Source organism: Protobothrops mucrosquamatus, unplaced genomic scaffold, assembly GCF_001527695.2.
Source record: "Protobothrops mucrosquamatus isolate PMUCROS unplaced genomic scaffold, P.Mucros_1.0 scaffold4749, whole genome shotgun sequence".
In the NCBI taxonomy this organism is placed as follows: Eukaryota; Metazoa; Chordata; class Lepidosauria; order Squamata; family Viperidae; genus Protobothrops; species Protobothrops mucrosquamatus.
The window spans coordinates 1-13,482 of NW_015390641.1; the positions used below are offsets into that span (position 1 = coordinate 1).

General features: G+C 45.1%; 1 protein-coding gene across 1 annotated transcript in view; it reads left to right on the forward strand.

The window, feature by feature from the left end:
- Positions 1 to 1,633: 1,633 nt before the first annotated feature.
- Positions 1,634 to 13,482, forward strand: part of LOC107299275 (target of rapamycin complex 2 subunit MAPKAP1-like) — a gene marked incomplete at its 5' end in the record, with an annotated part of 42,060 nt that continues 30,211 nt past the window's right edge. Inside the window, one exon of the mRNA XM_029286729.1 lies at positions 1,634 to 1,816. Coding sequence (XP_029142562.1) covers positions 1,634 to 1,816 — 183 coding nt within the window. The remainder of the gene's footprint in view (positions 1,817 to 13,482) is intronic.

A 13,482-nucleotide genomic window follows, 5' to 3' on the forward strand; every position in this document is an offset into this window, starting at 1 on the left:
AAGAAGAAGAAGAAGAAGAAGAAGAAGAAGAAGAAGAAGAAGAAGAAGAAGAAGAAGAAGAAGAAGAAGAAGAAGAAGAAGAAGAAGAAGAAGAAGAAGAAGAAGAAGAAGAAGAAGAAGAAGAAGAAGAAGAAGAAGAAGAAGAAGAAGAAGAAGAAGAAGTAGTAGTAGTAGTAGTAGTAGTAGTAGAGGTGGTGGTGGAGGAGGAGGAGGAGGAGAAGGCAACTACAGCCAATTCTTGTGGCTTCTTAAAGAAAAGCGCGCCGGTGGTCCTCGTCTTAACCACGTTTCGTTTAGTGTTCGTTCGAAGTAACCACAGCCCTGGTAAAAGGGACTTGCAACTGGTCCTCGCACTTACGACCCCACAGTCACGTGATCCAAATTAGGATGCTTGGCGACTTGCATGTATTGATTTACAGCCCCCATCTCCCTTTGCAAACTCCTCAGCCGGCTTTCCATCCCACAAAGTCCAGATTCGCTTAACGGCCGTGCGGTTGCGTGAACGGCGACGACTTGACTTCACAAGCGCAGCGAAGAGGCGAAGCCAAGGCCCCAGAGAGGCAATCTATCCGTGTTTCCCCGTGCAACAGAGAGGGGGGAAGGCTGACTTTCTTCCCTCCCTATCTGGAAAGCGAGAAGGGGAAGGCAACTGGGGTGGGGGGACGGGGGGGGGAAACTACTCTGGCCTGGCATCGGATCCAGAGCAATAATCCACAGGGCTGTTGTAACACTCGCCTTGTTTTGACAGCGAGCGTGGCCCGTTGCCAGGATGATAATCCAAATTGGCCGTCTTTGGCAACGCCCTTAATTAGGAGGGTTTCGATTGCCGTCCAAGATACGCAAAGGAGTGCAGGGCTCCTTCCAAACAAACAGCTCTGCCCAACAGCCAAAGGGCTTTTAATTGCCCCAGATTGAATATGCTCTCTTCCCCGAAGCTCCTGGAAGTCCCAAGCTGAGCCCCGTTAAATTGGCAGAGTGGATTTTAAGGAGAGCTTCCCGACTCGCTCCGTAGAAGTGGTCGTCTTTTCAGATCCCTCCCAGCCTCCCCAGAATCCACCCTTGAGTAGAGTTTGAGCTTGGCGAGTTTGGGGGTGCGCGCAATAAATGGAATAAATAAAAGGTGGACCAACCCTCCATCACTGGAGGTTTTTAAGAATGGTATTTGTCCAGAATGGTATAGGGTCTCTTGCTGGAGCAGGGGGCTGGACTAGAAGGCCTCCAAGATCCCTTCCAATTCTGCTATTCTATTCTATTCTATTCTATTCTATTCTATATTTTATTCCATCCTGTAATTCTACTCTACTCTACTCTACTCTACTCTACTCTACTCTACTCTACTCTACTCTACTCTACTCTACTCTACTCTACTCTACTCTACTCTACTCTACTCCATTCCATTCCATTCCATTCCATTCCATTCCATTCTCTCCATTTCATTTTCCATTTCTGTTTCTATTTCTATTTCTGTTGTATTCTGTCCTGTCCTATACTGTTCTGTATTTTCTCTTCTGTTCCACTCTACTCTACCGTATTCTGTGTTCTGTTTGTTAAACAAATAAATAAACAAGCCCTCCATCCAGGGCTGGCTGGGGGTCCTCAGGATTCCGCCTGCCCTCCACCCGCCCCCTGGCAGCAGCGCGGGCCGAGCAGGCAGGCCAGCCAGTCCGCCTGCCACTCAACCTCTCTCCTCTTCTGTGCCTTTGCAGAAATGCCGCCCACGGATTCTCCCTGATCCAGGTGGAGAGCCTGAAGGTCACCATGAAGGATATTTTGCAAAAGGCGCTGAAGCGAAGGAAAGGGTCGCAGCGTGGTGCAGGTGGGGACCGGACCTCTTACTATGCTTTTTGGGGGGGGGGAGGAGGGGGGCAGTGGATTTTATGTCTGGGCCTCTGATCTCGTCCATCCCATATTAAAAAAAAAGGGGGCTGATGGGTCACAGCAGAGGGCTGAACGTCAAATACAGGCAGTCCCGTATATATATTTCTCAGCACTATCCTGTGACGCACCGTCTTTCTTTTTTTAAAAAAAGAAATACAATTATTTTTATTCAGAAAGTTAAAATACAAATTCCCCCTCCTGAAAAAAATTACAAGGAAGGGAAGGGAAGGGAAGGGAAGGGAAGGAAGGAAGGAAGAGAAGGGAAGGAAGGAAGGAAGGAAGGAAGAGAAGGGAAGGAAGGAAGGAAGGAAGGAAGGAAGGAAGAAAGAAAGAAAGAAAGAAAGAAAGAAAGAAAGAAAGAAAGAAAGAAAGAAAGAAAGAAAGAAAGAAAGAAACCAAACGAATGAAAATAGACAAAACATCTCCGCTCAGCACTGTCCTGGGACCCCAATTGTCTTCCCAAATGGCCCGTGCCCCCCACCCTCTGGGGAACTGTTTGGAAGCGTGTCACACCTTAGTAGCGGGCAGTCCCCAAGGCCCGCGTGGAGGAGGCTTGCATGTTATCCTCCCTGCTTTGAGCCTGGAGACGCCAGCCGGAGTTTTTAACTTTCTGCCTTGCGCAAAGGGCACGTCAAGAGACTCACAGCCAGCCGTTTCAACCGTTGACGACTTTTTTAAGCCTTCGGGGGAACGTTTTTTTTTTTGCCCTTTCTTGGATATTTCTTAAACAATCCCATCAATCAGAGGCAGGAAAACAAGCGAGTCTCTAGAGGCCACAGAAAGACAGACGGTCCTCAACTTGAGCCGAAAATTTCTCTTGCGAAGCAAGACGGTTGTTAAATGAGTTAAGTGGTCCCATTTTACGCCCTTGGTTTGCCACCGTTGTTAAATGACTCTCTAGTCGTTAAGTTAGTGACACGGTTGGTTAAGCGAATCTGAAATGGTCTAGGGTTTCCTGCCTGAGCAGGGGGTTGGACTAGATGACCTCCAAGGTCCCTTCCAACATTGTTATTATTATTATTACTATTATTTACTATTATTATTATTATTATTATTATTATTATTATTACTATTATTTACTACTACTACTATTATTATTATTTCTATTATTTATTATTACTATTATGATTACTATTTATATTATTTATATTATTATTTCTATTATTATTATTATTATTATTATTATTATTATTATTATTATTATTATTATTATTATTATTATCTGGCTTCCGCCTGGACTCGGTTTGTCAGAAAGTCACAAAAGGGGATCACACGACGCCGGGACGCGGCGACCGTCACAAATCTGAGTCAGTTGTCAAGCATCTGAATTTTGATCGCGCGGCCACAGAGTGGTGGCGACGGTTGTAAGCCTGAAACATGGTCCTAACTAAGTCACTTTTTTCAGGGCCCTTGCAACTTCGAAAAGTCACTCAATGAAGTATCTGTATACCCCCAAAGCGTTCAATAATGTGGGGAGCAGTGAGGAATTCTGGGTGCTCTACCCATTTCTGGAGGCCTCCTCCCCATCGCCCATCCCTTGCAGAAAAAAAACCAAGGTGAAAAAAATCTACCTTTAATTCCAAATTACACGCACACACACACACACACACACGAAAAAAAGGAACTTTTCTGGTTTTGAAACGTTCCATCCGACCGTTCCAGTTGGCTTCCTTCCTTTGGAATAAACATGGAAACAGCTTGAATGTTTTATTCTGAAAGTTCCCAAAAATCGCTTGACACCTAGGTATTTTTTGCAGCAAGCATCCCCTTTCCAGGGTCGAAACGGCCAGACTTTCAGCTTGAAAGAGGATGCTTCAAAAGGCCACAATTTGTTCAAGGTCAAAAAGCAACGGGAGGATTTTTTAAAATTTCATTTCATTTTATTTTTTTGCTCCAACTTGGAGACAGTTGTGTCTGGACTTTTGCTTTGGGCTCAGAGCCCTCCAAACGGGATATTTGAGATGGAGCTCTTTCGCCAACGGGTTTTGCAATTTTAGTGTTTCATCTTTGCGCTCAGAACGGCCGGCTATTTGAGATCGAGCCGTTTTGCAAACTTGGGTTGCAATTTTACCGTTTCATTTTTGCGCCCAGAACCGGATATCTTGAGGTTCAACGGTTTCGCAAACGTACGTCGCAGTTTTAATATTTCACCTTCGCCCTCGGATCGGAAAATTTAAGATTGAGCTGTTTGGCAAAACCTGCCTTGCAATTTTACTATTTCATCCAGTTTAAGGTCTTTTCGAGAATCGCTTCTCCTTCTGTGAATTCCTTACCTTTAGGAACGGAAAAGCTGTTTTATCTTAGAAAGATCTCAGCCTTTTACAGTGAGTCGCTGTGACTCACAAACAGTCTGAAAACTTTTTGTGAAAGTCAGGCTTTCCAAAGAACAAGGAATCGATTTCTCTGTGATAGGCACACTCTTAGACTGAACAAAGCGAGGAGGGCACTCCAGAATCCAGATAGTCCTCGCCTTACAACAATTCATTTAGTAAGATTCACTTAACAGCTGGGTTACTAACTGAACAGCGGCAGTGATTCCCTCAAACCAACTGGGCAAAATTCACTGAAGAACTGTCTCATTTAGCAACAGGCTTCCGCTGTGGTGATAAGTCAGGGACTCCTATAAGAAGCTTCTTTCTGCAATCTCTTTTTTTTTTTTTTTTTTGCATTTTAACACCTCTCTCCCTGTGTCCCTCGTAGCCACATCTGGCTAGGGGTCCCTTGTTTTGAAAAGAAGAAATTAAAAAGGAATAAATAAACTTTAGGCCTCCTTGCTTTCCATTGCCAAGAAAGCCCTTTGGGCTGCAGGAGGGCCTGTGCAGGTACAGCCTTAAAGCTCCCCCCCCCTCCCCAATTCCAGAGAATCCGTCTTGACGTCGAGAAATAATTATGGTGAGAAATGGCACCGGCTCATGTCACACGGCCACAAAGAACTTTAATATAAACCTATCTATAGACTCGGTTCGAGATAAACATCTTGTCTTGGTTAAATGAATGAAGCCTTTCCTTCCCCCCCCCCCCGCCCCTCTCCCCACGACCGGTCCGTTTAGTTTTAACTCCACCGAAAGAAAGAACATAATTTCCCACCCCAGCTTTCTGTTTAGGGAGGGGGGGGAAGGGGGGGAAAAAGTGGTTGCAGCACCCACCCACCCACCTTTTTTTTTTTCCAAACGAGCCTATAATCTGTCACCGATTTAATTAGCTATCTCCAGATGAAAGCTGAAGTTTTAATAAAAGTTAGAAGAGATAACACCGCAAAGGACACGGATGAGCTGTCTCAAGGCCGTATTCGGGGAGAAAACGATAAGAGCTATAAAAAATGGCAGCGGAGAGCAATTGAATGAAGCAATGAAAATCGGATTCTCTTTTTTTAAAAAAAAGAGGAGGAGGAGGAGGAGGAGGAGGAGGAGGAGGAGGAGGAGAAGAAAGAGACGGGATGGGGCGGCAGAGATGAAAACCTGCTGAGGTCTGCAAGGCATTTGGCTCCCGGCCAGGCTTCATCGTTCACCCTGGGCTGCTGGCAGCTCCGTCCAGATGTGCCGCCCCGCACGTTGCGGCTTTTGCCAGCTGACTGCGCCGTTTGATAACCGGCTCTCCGGATGCCCATCGCTGGCCGCGGAGATGGAATTAGATGATGATGATCTTCCCACTAGTTGAGAGAGGAAACAATGCATATAAATCTTGATTTCATCTCAGCGTGAGAAGTCTTTATCCATCATCACTCATAATGAACAAGTCGTTAGCCGGGATGAATGGTCTTCTGCTCCTTCCCACCGTCCCCTCCTCAGCCTCTTCCTCCTCCCCATCCAGCCACCCCTTTTGTTCACCTTCCTTCCTTTCTTTCTTTCTTTCTTTCTTTCTTTCTTTCTTTCTTTCTTTCTCTCTTTTCCTTCCTTCCTTCTTTTTCTTTCTTTCCTTCCTTCATTCTCTTTCTTTCTTTCACTTTCCTTCCTTCCTTCCTTTCTTCTTTCTTTCTTTCCTTCCTTCCTTCATTCTTCCTTTTTTTCTTTCCTTCCTTCTCCCTTCTTCCTTCTTCCTTTCTTTCTTTCTTTCTTTCTTTCTTTCTTTCTTCCCTCCCTTTAGCCATTTTCCCAGCCCGTCAAACTTTCTCCTTCTTGCCTAAATCTTCCAGGTGTGCTTTTAACTCAGCCTTTCCCAATCTGGCGCCCTCCAGATGCGGGCTGGGGGGGGGAATAACTCCCATCATCCTCAGCCAGCTCAGCTGGCGGCTGGCTTGTCACGTATATCATCCACTGGAGACTTTCAAGAAGAGACTGGACAGCCCTTCGTCTGGAACGAGGTCGACTCTCCTGCTCGAGCATGGGGTTGGACTAGATGACCTCCAAGGTCCCTTCCAACTCTGTTGTTCTCTGTCCAGCAGGTCCAGATACCAGCAATTCTGCACACTCCTTTTTTTTTTCTTTTTCTTTTTTTTTTTTTGAAGCAAGCAGTCCCACCAACTTTCTCCCTTTCTTCTAAAATCCCCCTTGGGGATTGCTGACCTTCTCCGCCGTTCCTGTTCTTGACTTCCCATATAAAAATGCCATTTTGGGCCTTGTTGCCACCGACCTTTAGCAACCTTCTCAGGCACGGAGGGGAAAAGTGACAGGTCAGGTCCTCGGTGACAAATGGAGCTTTGAGAAACAAGTTCCTTTTTTTTAAAGAAATGAACAAGCGGAGATTTAAGCGCAGCAGAAATGTCGGCGGAGGGTTCAACCAGCAATTCTCTCCACTCTTTTTTCTCCAGCCAGCCTGCGTTCTTTCCACAGAGCCCTTCGGGCCTTCTGAGCTCGGAGGCTTGCTGGCAGACGTTTCATTACCCAACTAGGCAACGTCATCAGTGCTGGGCTTAGTAAGGGAAGGAAACATCTGCACGCAAACCTCCGAGCTCAGAAGCTGCCGAGGGCTCCATAATTCAACCCTGAACTACATATGTTCTCCCGTTGTGTCCTTTCTTTCCTCGGCCAGCCTTTCAAGCGATTTTGAGAAATTTCAAGCACACAGACAACCCTAAACTTACAACCGTTGGTTTAGTGACGATTCGAAGTTACAACGGCACCGAAAAAGGGGACTTAACGACCGTTTTGGGGCAGCATCCCCGGGGGGGTTGCACGATCAAACTTGGCCACTGACTCACATTTATGACGGTCGCAGTGTCCCCAGGGTGATGGGATTCCCCTTTTGCCACTTTCCGACGAGCCCTGTCACCGAGGAAACTGGATTCATTTAACGACTGTGTTACAGGGCGATTCATTTAACAACCCCAGCAGGAAAGGTCATAGAGTGGGACAAAACTCACGTTAACAACTGTCTCGCTTAAGCCGTGGACATTTTGGGCCCGGTTGTGCTCGTGTGTCAAGGACTTTAAGGCGCTCCCAGGCCGTAATTCTGGGGCTCAATTACCGTCGTAAGTTGAGGACTGCCTGCACGCTGATTAGGAATTCTTGGAGTGGTGATCCAAACACAGGTTTGAGGGAGATTCTTCTTTTTTCCCCCCACCACGTTCCCTGCATGCAGTGTTTTAAATCCTCCAGAGCTACAAGGTTGGAGCGGCGGAGCGTTCGAATGATCTACCTGGATTAAGCTAATCGGTCCCTGGAGCTTTTGAAGGGATCAGCGCCAGGCTAAACTGGGTCAAGGAGTACCAAAGGATACGCGGGTTAATAAAACCTCCACCGCCATTTCCAAGATGGGGCAGTCACGGGACCCCAGAGGACAGCTACGCTGTCGGTGTCTCTACCTGTGTCTCTGGCGAACGGAAATGCTGAATTCTTTTTTTTTCCCCCTTTTTTTTTACTCACATCGTCAACGAAGGAGCTGGCCTAAATTTTAAATCTCCACGAATGTTGGCGAGATTTGGGGGAACGGGGGCAGAGTGGGGTGGGGTGGAGAGGAAGCCGGTAACAAACAGTCCTTGTCACCGAAAGGGGATGATAAATCTACGGAGGAAATTGTAGAGGCAGACGCTTAATTAGTGGAAGCCAGGCTGGATAAATCAGAGATGGCCATGCAGATCGCCGGGATGTGGGTCCTTTTGGGGGTCCGTTTGTGCCGTTTTCTTCCCAGCCTCTTCTGGCTGTTCTTAAGCCAACCCTGGTCTCTGTTTTTTTTGTGTCTCCTACACACACAAACCCCACCCTGCACACTCACTGCAAAGCAATCGCTCCTTCCATAATGGATTCCCCCCCCCATGCGCCGTTCATAAAATAGGAAGCGTAATGGATGTTTTCTTACAGTAGTGGGGGGAAAAAAACGAAGCAAGCTAGGGTACTTTATCTTGAGTGCAGTTAACCGTCGCAGGCACAACAGCCCTTCTGGGCAAGCGAGAGTGGGCTGGGGTGGGGGAGAAATAACAGAGTTGGAAGGGACCTTGGAGGTCTTCTAGTCCAACCCCCTGCTCAAACAGGAGACCCTACCCCATTTCAGACAAATGGCTGTCCAGTCTCTTCTTAAAAGCCTCCAGTGATGGAGCACCCACAATTTCTGGAGGCAAAAGTTGTTCCACTGATTAATTGTTCCCGCTGCCAGGAAATTTCTCCTTCATTCCTGGTTCGTTCTAGAGGAATTTTTTTTCTCTCTCTTTACAACGATAGTTGCCAGGACTGCAAGATTCAAAAGCATTCCGAACTGAAATCCTTATTTAGAGCTTGCTTCCCTCTCTTCCAAAAGCCTTGATCGAGACATTTTAATTCCTTTTTCCCCTTCCAAAACGCTGAACTCATCGGCTGCGTGGAATTTTCCTTCCCGGACCCCCTGTCCCACCCACCCCCCCCCCTCTCTCTCTCTCCCCCAAAGCCAGGAACATCTCAGCTTTGCAGATCACGTCCCTTGGAGGCCGCCCAATTTAACGCCGGTCAAGTCCACCCTAACCAGCCTTTGACCAGACAGCTGTTTCCAGCTTGCAAAGCGGTTCCCCGAATCCAGCCTTATTTGTCGTAAAGACTTTCCCGATCGGGACCGCAGAAACGTGACCTGCAGTTCCCATAGTAGGTTAAGGTGAAGCCGTGGGTTGTGTCATTTAGGGAAACCCTTCACAACAGCGTCCGAAGCCGTTTGAAACCAATTCTCGTTTCTCCAAAAAGGGGCTTTTTGCCCGTTCAGGAAACACAGTGGGGAAGTAAGAAAAAAAAAGGTTAAATTGGACCGTGTTTGGTTTTTTGGGGGGTGGAGCAACAGGTGTGTCCTTTGAGAAATTGGGCCTTTTTTATTTATTCATTTTATTCTGACTTTCCTGATGAGAAGTGGGAAAATGCCAGGTTAATGGAAGTTGGGCTCTTTGTTTCAGGGCCTGATTAATTTAGCCCCTGAAGTTGCATATAAGGACGGTGGTATCTATGTGTGTGTGTGTACACACACACACACACAGTCCTGGAACAATCTTTCCTAGGCAATAATAAAATATTCAACTATACAGCAGTCTACTAATGTCATCAGCTTTTGACTGAAAATCTGGAACGTAGATGCATTTGTGGGCTAAACTATAGGCTTAGGACTAAGACACATTTAGGAAGCCCAGCATAATATTTTAAAGAGATTCAGAGACAGAAATACAGATGGGTATTGTAAAACAAAAGAAAGAGGGAGGGAGGGAAGGAGGAAGATGAAGGAAGGAGCAAGAAGGAGGAAGAAAGGAAGGAAGGAAAAAAGAAAGAAAGAAAGAAAAAGAAAGAAAGAAAGAAAGAAAGAAAGAAAGAAAGAAAGAAAGAAAGAAAGAAAGAAAGAAAGAAAGAAAGAAAGAAAGAAAAAAAAGCTGGAGAAGGAAGAAGCAAGAGGTAGCTAGGTAAAAAAGAAGAAAGAAAGAGAAAGAAAGAAAGAAGGAAGGAAAGAAGGAAGGAAGGAAGGAAGGAAGGAAGGACGGAAGGAAGGAGGAGGTTGGAGAAGGAAGAAGCAAGAGGTAGCTAGGTAAAAAAGAAAGAAAGGAAAGAAAGAAAAGAAAGAAAGAAAGAAAGAAAGAAAGAAAGAAGGAAGGAAGGAAAGAAGGCTGGAGAAGGAAGAAGCAAGAAGAAGCTAGGTTAAAAAAAAGAAGAAAGAAAGAAGAAGGAAGGAAAAGAAAGAAAGAAAGAAAGAAAGAAAGAAAGAAAGAAAGAAAGAAAGAAAGAAAGAAAGAAAGAAAGAAAAAAAAAACCTGAGCATATGGAAATAAAGCGTTCAAATAAATGCCAGAACCGGCTGACGGAGGACTGAAGTGTTAAATCGGTGCTGCTTAAGAATTCAGCAGTGGGAAACCGATAGTAAATCCAGAGTGACAGAATTTTGAGGAAAAGCAAAAAGGACCTTGACACCTGGCCTGGGACACAAGAACTACAGCGTTTCAAACCCATTTTGCTTAACGCCACCTTGACAGCTACCGAAATTACAGAATTTAGTCAAAATAGCCCTTAAAAATAAATCAAAAAAGGTCCTTCCTCTCTACTAGCTCGTTACACAGGAGAATAAAGTGAGCCAGCTGATGGTTGTGTGTGTGTGTGTGTATAAGAAAGCCCTATTACAAATCTACCTGTGTTAGTGCCTTAAAAAAAAAGAAAAGAAAGACTACTTTGTGATTTTCCACTAGACCTCTTTGGCAGGGTTTAGCATTACAAAGTGTGTTTTTAAAATGTGCGGAATAATGCGTTTAGATGTTTGTGTGTATGGGGACATTTTGCCGATAACTACAGTGGCTGGAAATGATCAAGCAGCTAGCAGTGTACTGACAGGAGAGAATATCCGTAGCTCGGGATGAAATTGTGGGCTGCTCTCTGAGCTTGGTGGTTTTCTTGCAGACATTTAATTACCCATCCAGGTAACAGCATCAGTTCTGGAAGGGAGCGGGATTTGCAGAAAGGAGGAGGAGGAGGAGGAGGAGGAGGAGGAGGAGGACTGTGGGGTGCTTGGTGCTCTCTGAGCTTGGTGGTTTTCTTGCAGATGTTTCATTACCCAACTAGGGAACTGTTAATAACTGATAATGTTACCTAATTGGGTAATGAAACATCTGCATGGCACGCTAGCTTTATAACCTAGAGTATTAGGAATCATCGTCTTCACTCATAGCCATGTGTTGATCAAATAAAGAGGTATTATCTGGACATTTATCAGTTTATTCCAACAGAGGGAATCACAAGAGATCCAAGTTTGACTTTTAAGATTCTTAGAGCCCTGGCTAGGAAATCAACCAATAAATTATACCGCGCTATTTATTAGTAGGAAGAGGCTAGCAGCAGCAGCAGCAGTAAGATACAGTCTAAAAGGAATGCAATGAGAAATTCTTCCGTCAAATCGCAACTGAAAAGATGGCCCCGTTCACCGTTTAAAAGAGTTTGATTGGGGCCTTTTAATTGTTCAGCTCAATTAATTGATCTGCTCAACCTTCTTCCTAATAGAACGGATACTTTATTTGAAAAGCAGAAGAGGCCAGAGCAGAGATTTGCTTTTATTTACAAAGGAAGCCCAATCCAGCCTCGCAATTAATCGGCTGGAATTTCATCTCTGCATCTTGATGGCTCCTAACCAAGGATATCGCTCCGGTTTCTGTAATCAACCCATTTCTCCTAGATAGAGAAGGAGAAATACTACTACGATGTCTTGTCAGGATACAAAGCGGTCAGTAGATTGCTTTCTAAGGATCTCGGTGGAAGCTGTGAAATGAGGTTTCATCTGCCACGTGTAGTCCATAAATTTCCAAACAACCTTTCATTGAATTTCCTTTTTCTTCCTGCAATGGTGGGACTCTTCCTTGAGTACCCCTTTTGTGTCAGTCTTTGGAATGAACCCAATCGGTCTAACTGCTGTGATTTGTAGAACATAGATTAGAATAACAGAGTTGGAAGGGACCTTGGAGGTCTTCTAGTCCAACCCCCTGCTCAAGCAGGACACCTTATACCATTCCAGACAAATGGCTGTCCAGTCTCTTGAAAGCCTTCTGCATCATATTATGTGTGTCAAGTCTGTGTCTACTCTTAGTGACCTCCCACAAGCAGATATGTATCTACTCTTAGTGACCCCAGAAGTAGACCTCTTAGTGACCCCATGGGTAGTCCTCTATCTACCCTTAGTGACCCCATAGAGAGACCTGTGCCTACTCTTCCTGACCCCATAGGGTAGACCTCCCAAGTGTTGTGTTCTTAGCATAGCCCTTCAAGTCTTCCCGTAATGCTATAACCCATCACTCTGTAACCTACATTGCTATTGATCGCCCTCCTCCCATTCCCAGGATTATGGGCTTCCCCGGAGAGCCAGGTCTGTGCATAACATATCCAAAACATGAGCCTGATCATTTTTATCTCTGCTTGGATTTCTTCCATGGACATTTTTGTTTGTATGTTGTAAAGGAAGAGTTTGCCCACACAAGCACAGATTGCTGGGGAGAGATCGTTCTATAATTTTGCTTACCTTCACCCCCTCTTACATCTGTGCCTCGCTTGCGGATTTTTGTTACTCGCCTCTGCTTCATCCTCTCTCTTTTTTAAATTCTTTTGTTGCTATTGTTGGGTTTGTTTCTTCTCTCGGTATATTTTTTTCTCTCTTCTGTTGGAAGGAAGGAAAGTGGGCTAAAATCACATTCAGGTTTGTTTATCCCCCCTGGGTCCATCAACCTTGACCCGGTTCATCCTTCACTGCGGCTGAAAGTTAATGGACCCAGATTGCATTCCCCAAATATTGGGGGGCAGGAAAAGTAGCCAGCCCCAAACCTACTTGATCTCTGGTGATCGTTTTTTTTTTCAATTTAATGACCATTTTTAGCCATTATCCCTGGCCGGAGCGGTGGTGATTTGGTGGACAGGTCTGGATGGGGTGGGGTAGGGGGTTGAATTGGCTGTTTGATAAGAGCCCTGTTATCAGTGGGGGATACTTTCTCATTTACATTTAGATGAGTATTGATTATTTATTTACTCAAGAGAAAGGAGAGTCGTTCCCAATCTTATCTTTCTCGTCTCTCTCGGCTTGTCAGCAGAAAGAGAGATAGAGCTCCTGACATCAGCTTGCAGATAACAGCACTTTGGTAGCAGAGATAAAAGTTGAAATTGGGGCTTTTTTCTCGCCTTGACTGAAAAGGATAAGTTTAAAAAATTAGAACTGATGGGTCGGGCTTTTCAAAAGGCCATCTGAAGGCTTTGCAATTTAGCTGGCAGGCAAAGATGGCTTCTTAGAATAATGTCCTCTTCTCACAGGAAACAAGAGAGAGAGAGAGAGAGAGAGAGAAACAGACAAACACACAAACACACACATCTTCCTCCCTGTCTTGCTTTTGTTGAGCAACTTGCTTGTTTTGGCTCCAACGGGAAGAGCATTTCATTCTTATTATTGGTGAGATGTTTCACGAGATGCCATTCACCATCCTGGGTCCCGTTTGATGCTTTAAAAATAATAATAATAATAATCTGAGGTCCTTGGTGCTCTCCGAACTTGGTGGTTTTCTTGCAGACATTTCATTACCAAACTGGGTCACATCATCAGTGTTACTAGCCCTGACTTAGCACTAATGATGTTACCTAGTTTGGGTCATGAAATGTCTGCAAGAAAACCACTGAGGACCCCTCATTTCAACCCTGAGCTACATATTTCTTACAAAGATTCTCAATCATCCAGGTCATAATTGTCTTAAAGGCAACTGGACTGTAGTAGGAG